The following is a 12,632-nucleotide window of genomic DNA, read 5'->3' on the forward strand; positions in this document are numbered from 1 at the left end:
TGAATAAGAATTCCTGGCAGATAAACTTCAGTCATACTGTAAACAGGAGGGGGGAAAACCAGGGGAGTTTTTATTTTCTGCTCTCTAGGGCCCTCAAAAGAGCTGACGACGTGACACCTTAAAAAATTACAACATTGTTAGGGCCAAAGAACTGTGAGCAGAAGGAAAATAGCGGCAAGTGCTGCGTTCCAAAGAGATTGTACAGAATCCTCAGGGCCCTGAAAAGCTGGTTTCATGGCACAACACATGCTCATATAAGAGCTTGAATTAAGTTCTTGGAGAAACGGAGTAACATTTTTAGATTTATTATATTTTTCTGTGTGTAAGACAACCCCTATTTTTTAGCCCAAAATTAAGTAATAAATAATTGCAACATTCCATGTATAAAACAACCCCCAATCTTAAAACATTTTTTGGGAGGGGGGAATATAGTCTTTATACAGGGGAAAATAGTAATTTTGGTCGTCTCCTAAAAAACACTCCAGCACAGAATAGGAGAGGAATTCCAGGAATGAAAAAGGCCCATAACATCCAGGAAGGAACACAAACAGCAGTAACAGTACCCAGACTTTGTGCAGCATATTCCCTCCCTTTCTGAAAAGAAATCTCTCCATATCTATACAAGTGTCTGCTCTTAAGAGATTTAGCCTTCCATGATCACTGGGATTTATACTCAATTTGTTAGTCTATGATCATTGATTATATATACCTTTTGGACACCAGAAGGCCCAGAACACCTCTCATGTATGTAATGCAAATGTTAAGATGTAAAACTACACATGGCATCAAAGCTGCCAGCAAGACGAAAGGTCTGCCCTGCCTGACACAATTACTGACGTATTCCTTCAAAATAATACAAATGTCTTGCACATACTCTCCCCCTTTCTTCTACTGATTTCTGACACTTTTAATCCAATATCTCTTCACGGGGGTTTCCTCCAATACATCACCTAAAGGTGTCTCCTGAACATGGATCTTCTCCCACTCTGTCCTTCTAAGTCTGAATGGCAAAATCATCCCCTGGCCCCAAGCTCCCCCTTTCTTTGATCTACTGCCCACTATTATGATACAACATGCAACTGCAGTTCCGTTTAAGTCTACCACAAGGTGGCACAGCAGTTACAATGTCCATTGCAGCCCTATTATAGATGCATAATGCTCAAAATTAAGCTAAAACCATTAAAATATATTCTCAACAAAGGAAGCATGGGTTGTTTTCGAAACACTTGTTTTTATGGTCCTGTCAATGTTAATACACGTTTATCGGGGTTAATTGGTAGGCATGCATCTATTTCCAGAGAGTGCTCATAAACTACTCAAAGAGAAAAAGAACCCTTTGGCAGTTTGAAAAGGACAGCATTCAGAACTTTTGGTAAAGAACACCATGGGGGAAAGAAGCCTCAGACTAGAGTGGTGGCAGTCCCATTCCCCGGAAGCAAACATCATTGCTATCACTTTCCACTGCACAATATCCAGGCCTGGCCCATGCATGAGGCAGGGTGAAGCAGAAGTGGCACCCCATTGGCCTGCCCCCACTGGCAGAGAAGTGGTACCAGCACTGGTGTCTGTTTGCAGTGAGATCTTGCCAAAAATCTTGTGAGCTCTCACGTATTGCGCAAGGCCTTCTGAGATTTCAGCAAAAGCTCCCCGGAAAATTGTCTCAGGTGCTGGTGCTGGAGGCTGCAGGGTGAGTGGCAGCAAGGGGGGGGTGGCACCTCATGTTTCACCTCAAAACGGGACACACTGGCCCTGGCAGCATCAGCGCAAGTCCAAACCAGACCCCAGGTCCTGAGTTTTTGAATGACTAATCAAGAACCAACAACCTGCTCCTCCTTGCTTGCCAGCGCCTCTGTGTGAGTGGAGGGCATTATATATGTAGGTTTCACAAAAAACTTTTGGCATTCACTGGCACAAGATGTGGCAACAGCCACTAGCTTAGATGCAGTTGAAGGCAAATGAATCAAGTTAACTTTATGGAGCACAGGTCTATCAATGGCAATTAGCCATTATGGCTGCACAGAACCTCCATGTTTCAATGTCACTACTTATCCAGCACAATCAAGGAGGGATGGATTTAGATGATTGCCTTCTGTTGGGTGACAGACTTCATATATGCACACACTTTCCTCCTGTAGCGCAGTAAATACGGTGCTTCCAGGGGGAGGTTTAAGGTCTGACAAGCTGACCATGAGCTATCCAAATTCTAAAAAGAGGACAAAATCAAGAGTGCCACATTCAGGCCCTACTAAACATGGACCTAAGGTAGTCCTAATGAGAAGGGTTCACTTCCTTCACAGTAAACTGTGCTCGGTCACTTCCAGATGACCTCTTTAGTGAGCATTTATCTTCATTTGTCTGTACAAAGTTTGCAAGGCGATGAGGACGGCATTGTGTTAAGCCACCCCACACTTCCCAGAGCATTTTCCTATTACTTTGAAAAGTCTGATTTTGGCGGGGTGGGGGGCATTGTTGTGCAAGAACAACTTTGGCTGTGTGAGTCAGTGACTGAATCCCACCACAAAATAGGAACAGTCTGGAACTGTCCCTTATCAGGAATGGACTGCTTGCTTGGAAGAAGATAGATGCACCATGTGCCCAGGCTTAAATCTAACTCCTGCCCAAGTAGGTCTACTTTTATAGGGGAGCGCCAACCCACCTCATTCACCCAAAGCTTAATGATAAAGCAAGTTTTTTATAAATCAAAGATGAGTCAATAGGGCCCTAATAGCTCCCCTACGCATGACTATGGAGGCCAATTCTGGATCCACATGTCCGTCTACAGTGAGGACATTGGTTTCCAGGCGGGAGTTGATCACGGTGTGGATTTGCTAAGCATGCTTCTCTTAGCACGTTTCTCCCTTGCGTCCTGAGATCGAGTTTCTTTGAAGCCCATGACACCTTTGGTAAAGGCTATTCTCCAACTGGAGCGCACGCAGGCCAGGGTTTCCCAGTTGTCAGTGTTTATACTACATTTTTAAAGATTTGCCCTTGAGACAGTCTTTAAACCTCTTTTGTTGACCACCAGCATCATGCTTTCCATTTTTAAGTTCAGAATAGAGTAGTTGCTTTGGAAGATGATCATCAGGCATCTGCACAACATGACCAGTCCAACGAAGTTGATGTTGAAGAACCATTGCTTCAACACTGGTGATCTTTGCTTCTTCCAGTACACTGATATTAGTTCGCCTCTCTTCCCAAATTTTCGGAGGCACCGTTGATGGAATCTTTCGAGGAGTTGGAGATGGTGTTTATGAGTGGTCCATGTTTCACAAGCATATAGTAAGGTTGGTAGTACAATAACTTTGTAAACAAGCACTTTGGTTTCCCTGCGAATGTCCCGGTCCTCAAACAATCTGCACTTCAATTGGGAGAAAGCCGCACTCACAGAGCTCAGGCGATGTTGGATTTCGGCATCAATGTTGGCCCTTGTGGAAAGGTAACTGCCCAGGTAGGAGAAGTGATTGACATTTTTCAACGTTACACCACTGAGTTGGATTTGTGGCGCTGTGGAGGGGTTATTTTGTACTTGTTAGTGCAGTACTTTGGTTTTTTGTATGTTGAGTGATAAGCCAAGCCTTTTGTAAGCTTCTGCAAAGATATTTAGGATGGTTTGGAGGTCATCCTCTGAGTGTGCGCACACTACATTGTCATCAGCATACTGAAGTTCTATGATGAAAGTTATGGTAACCTTACTTTTTGCTTTCAGCCTGTTCAGATTGAAGAGCTTTCCATCTGTTTGATATATGATTTCTACTCCGGTGGGGAGTTTCCTTTTGACAAAGTGTAGGATCATTGCAATGAAAATAATGAATAGAGTTGGGGCAATAACACAACCCTGTTTAACACCTGATCCCACTGTGAATGGTTCACTTTGAGAGCAATTGTTATCTGCAATTGTTGCTGTTATATTATCATGGAGGAGCCAAATGATGTTTCCAAATTTATCTGGGCAGCCAACTTTCAGAAGGACAGTCCACAGGGCATTACGATTTACAGTGTCGAAAGCCTGAGTCAGGTCAATAAACACCATATACAGGGGTTGGTTTTGCTTTCTGCATTTTTCTTGAAGCTGTCAAGCAGTGAAAATCATGTCCATTGTCCCCCTAGAAGGCTGAAAACCATTTTGGGTTTCAGGAAGGGTCACCTCGGATATTGTTTTACCATTGGATTGTTATTTTATATATATATATATATATATATATATATATATATATATATATATATATATATGTTGGCAACTCACATATTTCAGGGCAGACCCGAAACAAAAGGGGCTCCAGTTTGAGCCCCAAACCAACTAAGTAACTGCATATTTCCACACCAACATATATGTGTGGAAAGCCAGTGTAGGTTTTTGCTTCCTACAGAGGTGCAATTTACGGTAGGGTGAGGGGACTCCACCTCTCTACATTTCAGACTGCATATTATTCTTCAGGATCACCGTTATCCCTCACCAACTTCATGGGACTACATACTGGCTGTTGTTATAACTCAGGATTGGAATCATGCACAAGGAATATATGAAAAGGCACAAATACAGTGGTACCTCGCAAGACGAATGCCCTGCAACTCATTTTTCGCAAGACGAATGCGTCTTGCGATCTGATGGTGACTCACAAGACAAATTCGTTTTGCAAAAAATTCGTCTTGCGAATCGCGGTTTCCCATAGGAATGCATTGAAATTTAATTAATGCGTTCCTATGGACAAAAAAAGAAATTTCAATGCATTCCTATGGGAAACCGCGATTCGCAAGACAAATTTTTCGCAAAACAAATTGACTCGCGGAACGAATTAAATTAGTCTTGCGAGGCACCACAGTATTTTATTTCTTTATTGGAAAGGAAATAGTTTGGCTTTGGTAAGGAACTGGCAGTTTTTGAAAGGCCAAACTGTTTTCAATGCAATTGCAACCAAACAGAATCAGTTTCTTCAAACACCTCCTCCCACTGGCTTCTTCCTCTTCCCCCAGGTCCTGCATCCCTTCATTATTTCCTTGGCTCCTCTGCATCCTCTTCAAGGGTCCCCTTCTCCTGTACACCCTCTTTCTCTCCTTACCCCATTCCTCTAGCTCCTGTCTCTTCAGCCTTCCAGGCTCTCTTTCCTTCAGCAAACCTCAGCTCTCTTTCCCTAAGCTTCCATCTATTGCTCAGCTTCTTTGTGACATCATTCTTCTTTGTGACATCAATACTACTCAGCCAATGGGCACCAAAGGCTTCAATGCATTGAATAAATAGTAAGTGTGCTCACTGTAATTAAGAAAAGCCACCACCTATCACCCCTTCAAGCAAATTTAAGCAAATTTGTGAAGTTATCCTCAAGAGAAACTTTCCAAAGAGCTTCAGTAAAACTAACTCAGTACCCTGAAGGTTTAGCACCTAATTTATTACACTGAAAGGGAGAAACGTGCGAAGAGGAAGGCACGTTTGGCAAATCCTCACCGTGATAAACTCCTGCCCAGAAACCTATGTCCCCACTATGAAAGGCTGTGTGGATCCAGAACTGACCTCCACAGTAACTTACAGACTCACTGTAAGACCATGTTCATGGAAGACAATCTTATTTGGCCACAAGTGGAATGAATTAAATTCGTCTTGCGAGGCACCACTGTAAGAGAGGTTGCTGTTTGATCTGTGATAATAGAGCTACAGCAAGTATATATACAAAAAACAAACCAAATGCTTATAAAATGCATTTAGTACAAACACACACAAACTTTTGCATCCCTTTTTAGGTTACTTTGTCCTTGTGTACAGTGTCAATATTTGTGCACAAGTAACATGCAATTCAGCCTTATACAGGCACAGCAAATTCACTTAAAAACCGAAGCTTCTGGAAAGGGGGATAGAGGCATAGACTGCAGTGAAGAAACAATTGCTTCCACTGGGAACTGGGGCAAAAAAGATTGTGCCCCTTTAAAATAATTCTGCTGAAACTCCTTAATAAACAAATAGAAAACAAAGGCTAAGCCATCTCCATCTCTGAAAACATTTGTGTTTTCAACTGCTTGCTCTTTAATGGAAATAAATAAAAGTTGAGGCATGAGCATAATGGTGGAAGAAGAGGAGAGAAAATTTAACAAGGAGGGAGTTCTCCCATTCAAATCCTTGACAGGAAGAAGAGTAAATAATCCGAGCTGGGCCAAAGGGTGCCACCATGGCAACAGCAAGCAGGAAGAGACTTACAACTCAGTCAGCTGCTGCACGGGAAAATCAGTGGCCATCTCTGTCAGTGGAAGTAATCTGATCCCAACTTTCTGTCCTTTTAAGCCACCAGGCTCTTTGTGCCTTTTTAACGAGTTGAAAAGACACCAAGCTAAACGCACCTACAAAGGCACATGTTGCTGTTTGCCTCCCACCCCCACGTCATTCAGAATGAGACTAATCCTGATGGGCAGTGACAAAGGCATGGATGCACACTCGTAGCTCCTGTTCCAAACCAACGCGATTCACTTCGACATACTGTACTGAGAAAAGAAGCTGCAGATTCTTTCTTTTGCTATTGACTGTGGTGAGAGCAAACAGGGTGCAAACCCCGCCCCAAATGAAAATAAATGATGGGGGCCCCAGGTTAAGATTGGTACTGTCAAACCTCGGATCCCAAACACCTCCGTTATCATACATTTTGGTTCTTGTACGCCAAAAACCCAGAAGTAACTGCTCCAGTTTTTGAACCATTTTCGGAAGCCGAAGGGCTTCCGGAGAGTTTTTGTTTGTTTCCCCCCTCCATTGACTTTGTTGACCTCCCTTTGATCCTCGGTTGTCAAACATTTTGGAAGTCGAACCGTCTTCCGGAATGGATTATGTTTGACACCCAAGTTTTGACTGTCATCTCTTTTGGGAAAGCATCAGAACCGATGCACCAGATTTTGGACCTTTAGTTCACAGTGTTTCTTATTAGAGTATTTTTATTTTAAAGCTCTCAACAAAGATTTTTCACAACGCTTTCCCATAAGCAGCATTCATTAACAAGAGCCCGGCCTGGAGTAAAAACCAGCACCCTGCACAGAGGGTAGGATCATCAGCAGCCTATGCACATGCACAAGGATAGAAGCAATATTATTAATTTATTGTTATTATTATTTTCACTCCTAGTGAACACTCCTTAGTGAACACAGTTTCCTCTGGTTTATAGAGGGTGCTGCAGTGGTTGAAACAGAAAAGGTAGGTGACTGGAGTGGAAGTGGTTCTCCACCAATGTCCAAGCTGAGCAATTATGGTATAAATTCCAAAAAGAAGAAGAAAGGAAGATGGGATCCATGGTGGCAGAGGCAGTGAAGTATCTCACCTGCTTTGCAACAGCTGTCCGGGTACATTTCCTGCTCCAGGTGGTGAACGACCTAGCAAATCTTGGATCTCCATGCTCAACCTTCCTATCCAAAAGACTGAGGAGTTTTAACTAAGCTGTTTTTCCTGTGCATACCCACCATTATTGTCTTAAAATATCTGTTGCGTACTAACCCAATGCATCAACACCTCCCTGCAATTATGCTTGGGGTCTCTTTCGAAAATGAACAATGGATCCAGTGCCATTTCCACTTGAAGCGCTTTCCCGTGTTCCTTGCTCGGGTGGAAGGAGGCTACGCGCACTCCACCCAAGTTGCTCCCCATCTCTGGCCAGGCTGTCCAGTTCCCCCCACTTCGCAGGCTTCAACAATGGAAGCAAATTAGAGAGACCCCTCACTATCCTTGTCCCCCTTTCTCTACAAGGGTCAGGTTGCAAAGCCAGAGCTGAGACCCACGCAAAAGGCCGTTTCCTTTGGATTTGGAACAGGGGTGCCAAATTGAATGAAATATTGGGGTGGGTGTCAGGAAAGCTCCACCCTGCATAATCGTTCACAAGATCCTGCACGCACACATACACAGCGTTTGAATGGCAATGCCCATAAACATGGGGGGCAGGCTCCCTCAAATATTTTATGGGTTGTGACGAAGGGACCTCAGCCACTAGGAGCTGACTCCTATGATACAGGAGGATAACTTGGGGTTCTGGACCCAAGTATCAACTCCATCACGTGCTTTCAGGAGGTTCAGCTTGGGCAGTTTAACACACTACTAATATGTTCACATTCACATTTCGGATGCCTAGCAAAAACAGTGAATGAATGGGACAGAAAAGCTTGTGGGACTTGCACAGGTCAATGAGCTCTTTATGCCCCCATCTCCTACCTTTGGGAACCAATGAGACCAACCCTTCCCTTTTATGTTGCCTAAAAAGCAAGGGGCGTACCCAGGGGCTGGCCTCAGTAAAAGGCACAGACCCACGGGAGCACAAAAATTGCACCTGTCTATTCTGGCTCAGATCCTCTGGCCAGGATGCAAGGGACCCTTGTGCCAAGGGTACAAGGGAACCTACGTATGTGCAGTGTGCATAGGAATTGGTTCATACATTTTTTTCAAAATATAGTCCGCCCCGCAACAGTGTCTGAGGGACAGTGAACCGGGCCCCTGTTTAAAAAGTTTGAGGACCCCTGCTCTAGATATTGTTGGATTACAGCTCCCATCATCCTTCACATCTCTGAAATTAAGAGCAGCTGAAGTGTGAACTGAGCAGCCCACTTTACTAGAAATTACAGTGGACCCTCTGGATACGAACTTAATTCGTTCCAGGGGTACATATGTACCCAGAAAAGTCCGCAACATGAGGCAACGCTTCTGCGCATGTGGCAAAACCCAGAAGTATACACACGCATGGCAAAACCCGAAGATAATGTAACCCACTGTAATGCGACAGAAAATGGCAGCAGTTCTAATTTACACAACTAGGTGTGCGTTATAATCAAAAGTAAACTACTCCTTGTAGTAATTGGGGGGGGGAATTGTGGAAATTAAGGAAATCTATGGGAATTAAGGAAAAGAAATAAGCACTGTGTGTTAAAGAAATGGAATGGAAGAGACACTCTCCAGCAGTGCCCAAACAAACACTTGAGAAATAAGTGGGGGTGGAAAAAGAATAGAAAATACAGTAAATGAGAAGCTGAACTCAGCAGGCAAAAACAGGGCAGAGGCTACCTGCTGCTGCTGACTGCGCAGGTCTGTTATCTCCTTCAGATCCTCATCATGAAGTCTCTTCATTTCCTCACATGACTGCTGGAGGTGATTGTGCTCTCGTACCAACTGGCTGTTCTTCCGCTTCAAAGTGTCCATGTCCTCCTTCAGCTGCGACTGGTCACTCAGCAGACGACTGTGCAGTGTACTGTTCAGATATTAGAAACATAAACAGGAAATGCTCGTAAAAATGCTCCAATGGCAATTAAAAAGCAATTTCAGAAAACGCGGAACAGCAACGTTGCTTTATCGAGTAAGCATCCCCATAAAAGAACCACCACAAATACAGCAAATCCTCCAGACTCAGAGGGGTTTATTCATTCTATACAGCTGTGTCTCTCCAGACGTTGTTGGGCTCCCCATCAGCCCAGCCAGCAAGCCAATCATCAGTTGTGTTCCAAGACTCTCTGGAGGACCATAGTTTAGTCACCACCATTATACACCATCAAACACAGAAATTAGCATGTGTAGTGTCATCTCCTCCATTTGATAAAGAAGTTAAATTAAGAAATATCCACCATTAGAAAGCACCAGATTTTGCACTGTTGCTTGGTGTGGTGCATTTTGTTGATGTCTAGTTGCCTTTAAGAGAATTCTCCTTAGCAGTGTCATTTACTGCACTGGACTCCACCCTGGAACTACTGAAAGCAGGGTTCTGAAAGGGGGAAGCAGGGGACAAGTATTATCAATTCACTGAAGTGAGAAGGTCATCCACACCAAGCTAAGCCTATACTCCCCACCATAATTTTCAGAAACTGGCTCTCCATCTTCAAAGATTTTTTTTTTAAACCAATCCTAAATCTGCAGCCAAAAGCTTTGAACATTATCTCTCTACTGATGTTAAAATAATGGCATTTTAAAAGTTGACTGAAGCTGGAGATAAGAAAACTATGATGAAGGACCTTTGAACATTAAAATCTAAGGCAGCTTAACTGACACATAGTAATGGCAGGAGGAAACCAAAATACATCCCTGTGCATATACCGTGTGCCTTTACTTACTGATAGAAATCAGCCTCCTTAGCAGATTCTTCACATCTTTTTAGCGTTTTGGTGTGTTGGTTCTGTAGAGACTGCAGATCGGACATTGCCTTCATGCACTGAATCTTCAGCCTTTCATAATCATGGTTTGGCTTGGGGCTAGGCCTACCACAAAGATAGATTTCAGCTGAGCATGACCTTAACACAAGATTCACATGAATACACAAACATTTTAAGTATTAAGGTGAAAGAAAACATGCACCCCCCAAAGGTTATATGAAACAAAAATGATGCATTAAGCATACTCTGTACCCACATGGGACAGAGTTGGCCACTGGTGGTGTAAGTAATTTGCAAAGATAACATCACTAGCTAACAAAGACTGGATCATCTAGTTCAACCCCCTGCAATTCAGGAATCTTTTGCCAAGCATAGGGCTGTAACCCACAACCCTGAGATTAAGCGTCTCATGCTCTCTGACTGAGCCATCCTAGGCATCCTTAACTGCCCCTCCCCAACTTAAACAGCTGTGCCATGGAAAAGAGCCAAAGACCCATGCCCAATTGCACATGCATTAGACCTGGGAATATGCCCTCGTGTGACCGTTCAGTCTTTTACCTGCAGTCATCAAAGGTTGAACCAGGAGACGACAGTGCAAGACGCTTCCTCAACTCATCCCTCTCACGGGTAACCTGGCGGAGCTGAAACAAAATGGTCTCCAGTTTCTCATTCATCTGCCTCACATCAATGACTGCAGGGGGTGGTGATGATGGTTTACCCGTTGTACCTGTTGCCAAACACAAACAAGCACAGAATTAGGGGGTTAGACAATAGCATTTTTTTTAAAAAAAAAAACATCAAGCAATCTGTTTGCCAGAAAAGATGAGTAAGTGAACAAGCTAATCCAACGGAAAAGACTGATAAATTTGCCAGGGCCATGTATAGCTGCAATGAAGACAGACTTGTGGTCAAGTGCACACATTTGGGATGCTATCCACAATGCTTTCACAAACAATTGGTTTTGTTGATTTGTTATCCCCTAAAATCAGTTATCTAAACACAACATACAGTGGTAACTCTACTTACGAATAACTCTACTTACGAATAACTCTACTTACGAATGGAGCTCCGTCCGCCATCTTGGATGCCGTTTAGATAGGATTTTTTCTACCTACGAATTTTTAGATAGGGTTGCTTCGACTTACGAATTTTTTCTCCCAATGCATTCCTATGGGATTCGACTTGCAATTTTTTCGACTTACGAATGTGCGTTCGGAACGCATTAAATTCGTAGAGGTACCACTGTATTGAGAAAGTCAAGTTTCTAGGCCATGTAGCTTTGGAGATAAGCTTGAACACCACTGAGTGCCATCTGAATGATTATAAAAATAACAGGGCGGTAGAATTTCTTATGACGAAAGAATAAAATCTTAGGGCCTACTCTCTGGGCACAGTATCCTGTCTTCAGCTACCTATTCCTCTTACATCGATTTTGTACTTAATCCTAGGCTATTTGGGGATTATTAAAAAAGCAAATGCTGACAACTGGAGCATTATGGAACAAGCTGAAGCGCCAATGGCGACAAAAGCAATAAAACAAACAAACCAGAGCCAAAGGGATTCAAATTCTGCCTTTTCCATGGGAGGAAATTCTGAAGTAAGTCCCAGAGCCCTTCTCTTCATTAAGATGTCCCCCCAGAAACAGCTTCTCCCTGCTCAGTTTAAGAGGGAGCCTGTGTTTTTCATTACCACAAAAGGTTTCCTAGCATTGTCAAGTGTGACTTGGCATATGCTTCAAGTAGCCCTCTAGCTTCAGGGGATGGGGAAGATTTGCAACACTCATCCCTTTCCTTACAGAGGACATTTCTAGCTGAATGCTAAAAGGCTTTTTATTTCATCTGACAGCTCACTTCAGTGTGAAGGAAGTGACCTGGGCTTTAAGCTCAATCTTCTTTTTTCCACCTGACTGACTGTTTCATGCCACAGCATTTCCATCCTTCGCTCCAGCCAATCAAATTCCTTCCAACACGCTTGGGCCAGGAGACCGAAGCTCCATTTTCTAAATTATTCCCCCACCTTTCGGTAACGTGCCTCTTTTCAGACAAACTGGATTTGTCATAACATATTTATTACAACTGCTGCCAAGTGCAGCTTGTTTTGTCAGCTTAAATAAATGTTTCACAACTCAATTTTTGCTTCCACACTCAGCCCTGAGAACCAATCAGTATGTGGGTCACTTTTTCAGGCTTGCTTCCAGGTAGCCAGTTTCCACTCTAGCCACCAAAGTAGGCTCACTCATCTAACTGGGATGTGTCTTATCAACATAGTGTTGTGTCCAATGTACTATACACACAAAGTCCATGAACTTTGGGGAGGAAAAAAGTAGATATAGATATGGTGGCTGGGGACAAAGAGTGCAGTTTCCCCCAACTTGGCAGCCTCCAATAAAAAACTGTTGGCAGTTGCAGCGCCTGCTGTAGGTATAGAGACTGATGTGGGAGAGACGTTTTGTTGTAGCTGGGGCAGATGAAGATGTCTGGTTGTGCTGATGCAGGTGTACCACTGTGTTTCTTCTCCTCCCCCAGCGGTCATTCCTCCTCGTCATT

At 43.4% G+C, this 12,632-nt stretch overlaps 1 protein-coding gene across 4 annotated transcripts in view; it reads right to left on the reverse strand.

The window, feature by feature from the left end:
* Positions 1 to 12,632, reverse strand: part of LOC118096142 (disks large homolog 5) — a 105,826-nt gene that overhangs the window by 43,170 nt on the left and 50,024 nt on the right. For 2 of the 4 annotated variants that reach the window (XM_060275016.2, XM_060275017.2), the window contains exons 3-5: positions 10,645 to 10,813; positions 10,048 to 10,191; positions 9,011 to 9,194 (exon numbers count right to left, since the gene is read on the reverse strand). In XM_060275016.2, the coding sequence (XP_060130999.2) occupies positions 9,011 to 9,194; positions 10,048 to 10,191; positions 10,645 to 10,813 (497 nt within the window). Of the gene's footprint in view, positions 1 to 9,010; positions 9,195 to 10,047; positions 10,225 to 10,644; positions 10,814 to 12,632 lie in introns of all 4 variants that reach the window. The other 2 variants (XM_060275015.2, XM_060275014.2) reach the window with 1 other exon arrangement.

Source organism: Zootoca vivipara, chromosome 5 (assembly GCF_965207765.1).
Source record: "Zootoca vivipara chromosome 5, rZooViv2.hap1.1, whole genome shotgun sequence".
Classification (NCBI taxonomy): domain Eukaryota; kingdom Metazoa; phylum Chordata; class Lepidosauria; order Squamata; family Lacertidae; genus Zootoca; species Zootoca vivipara.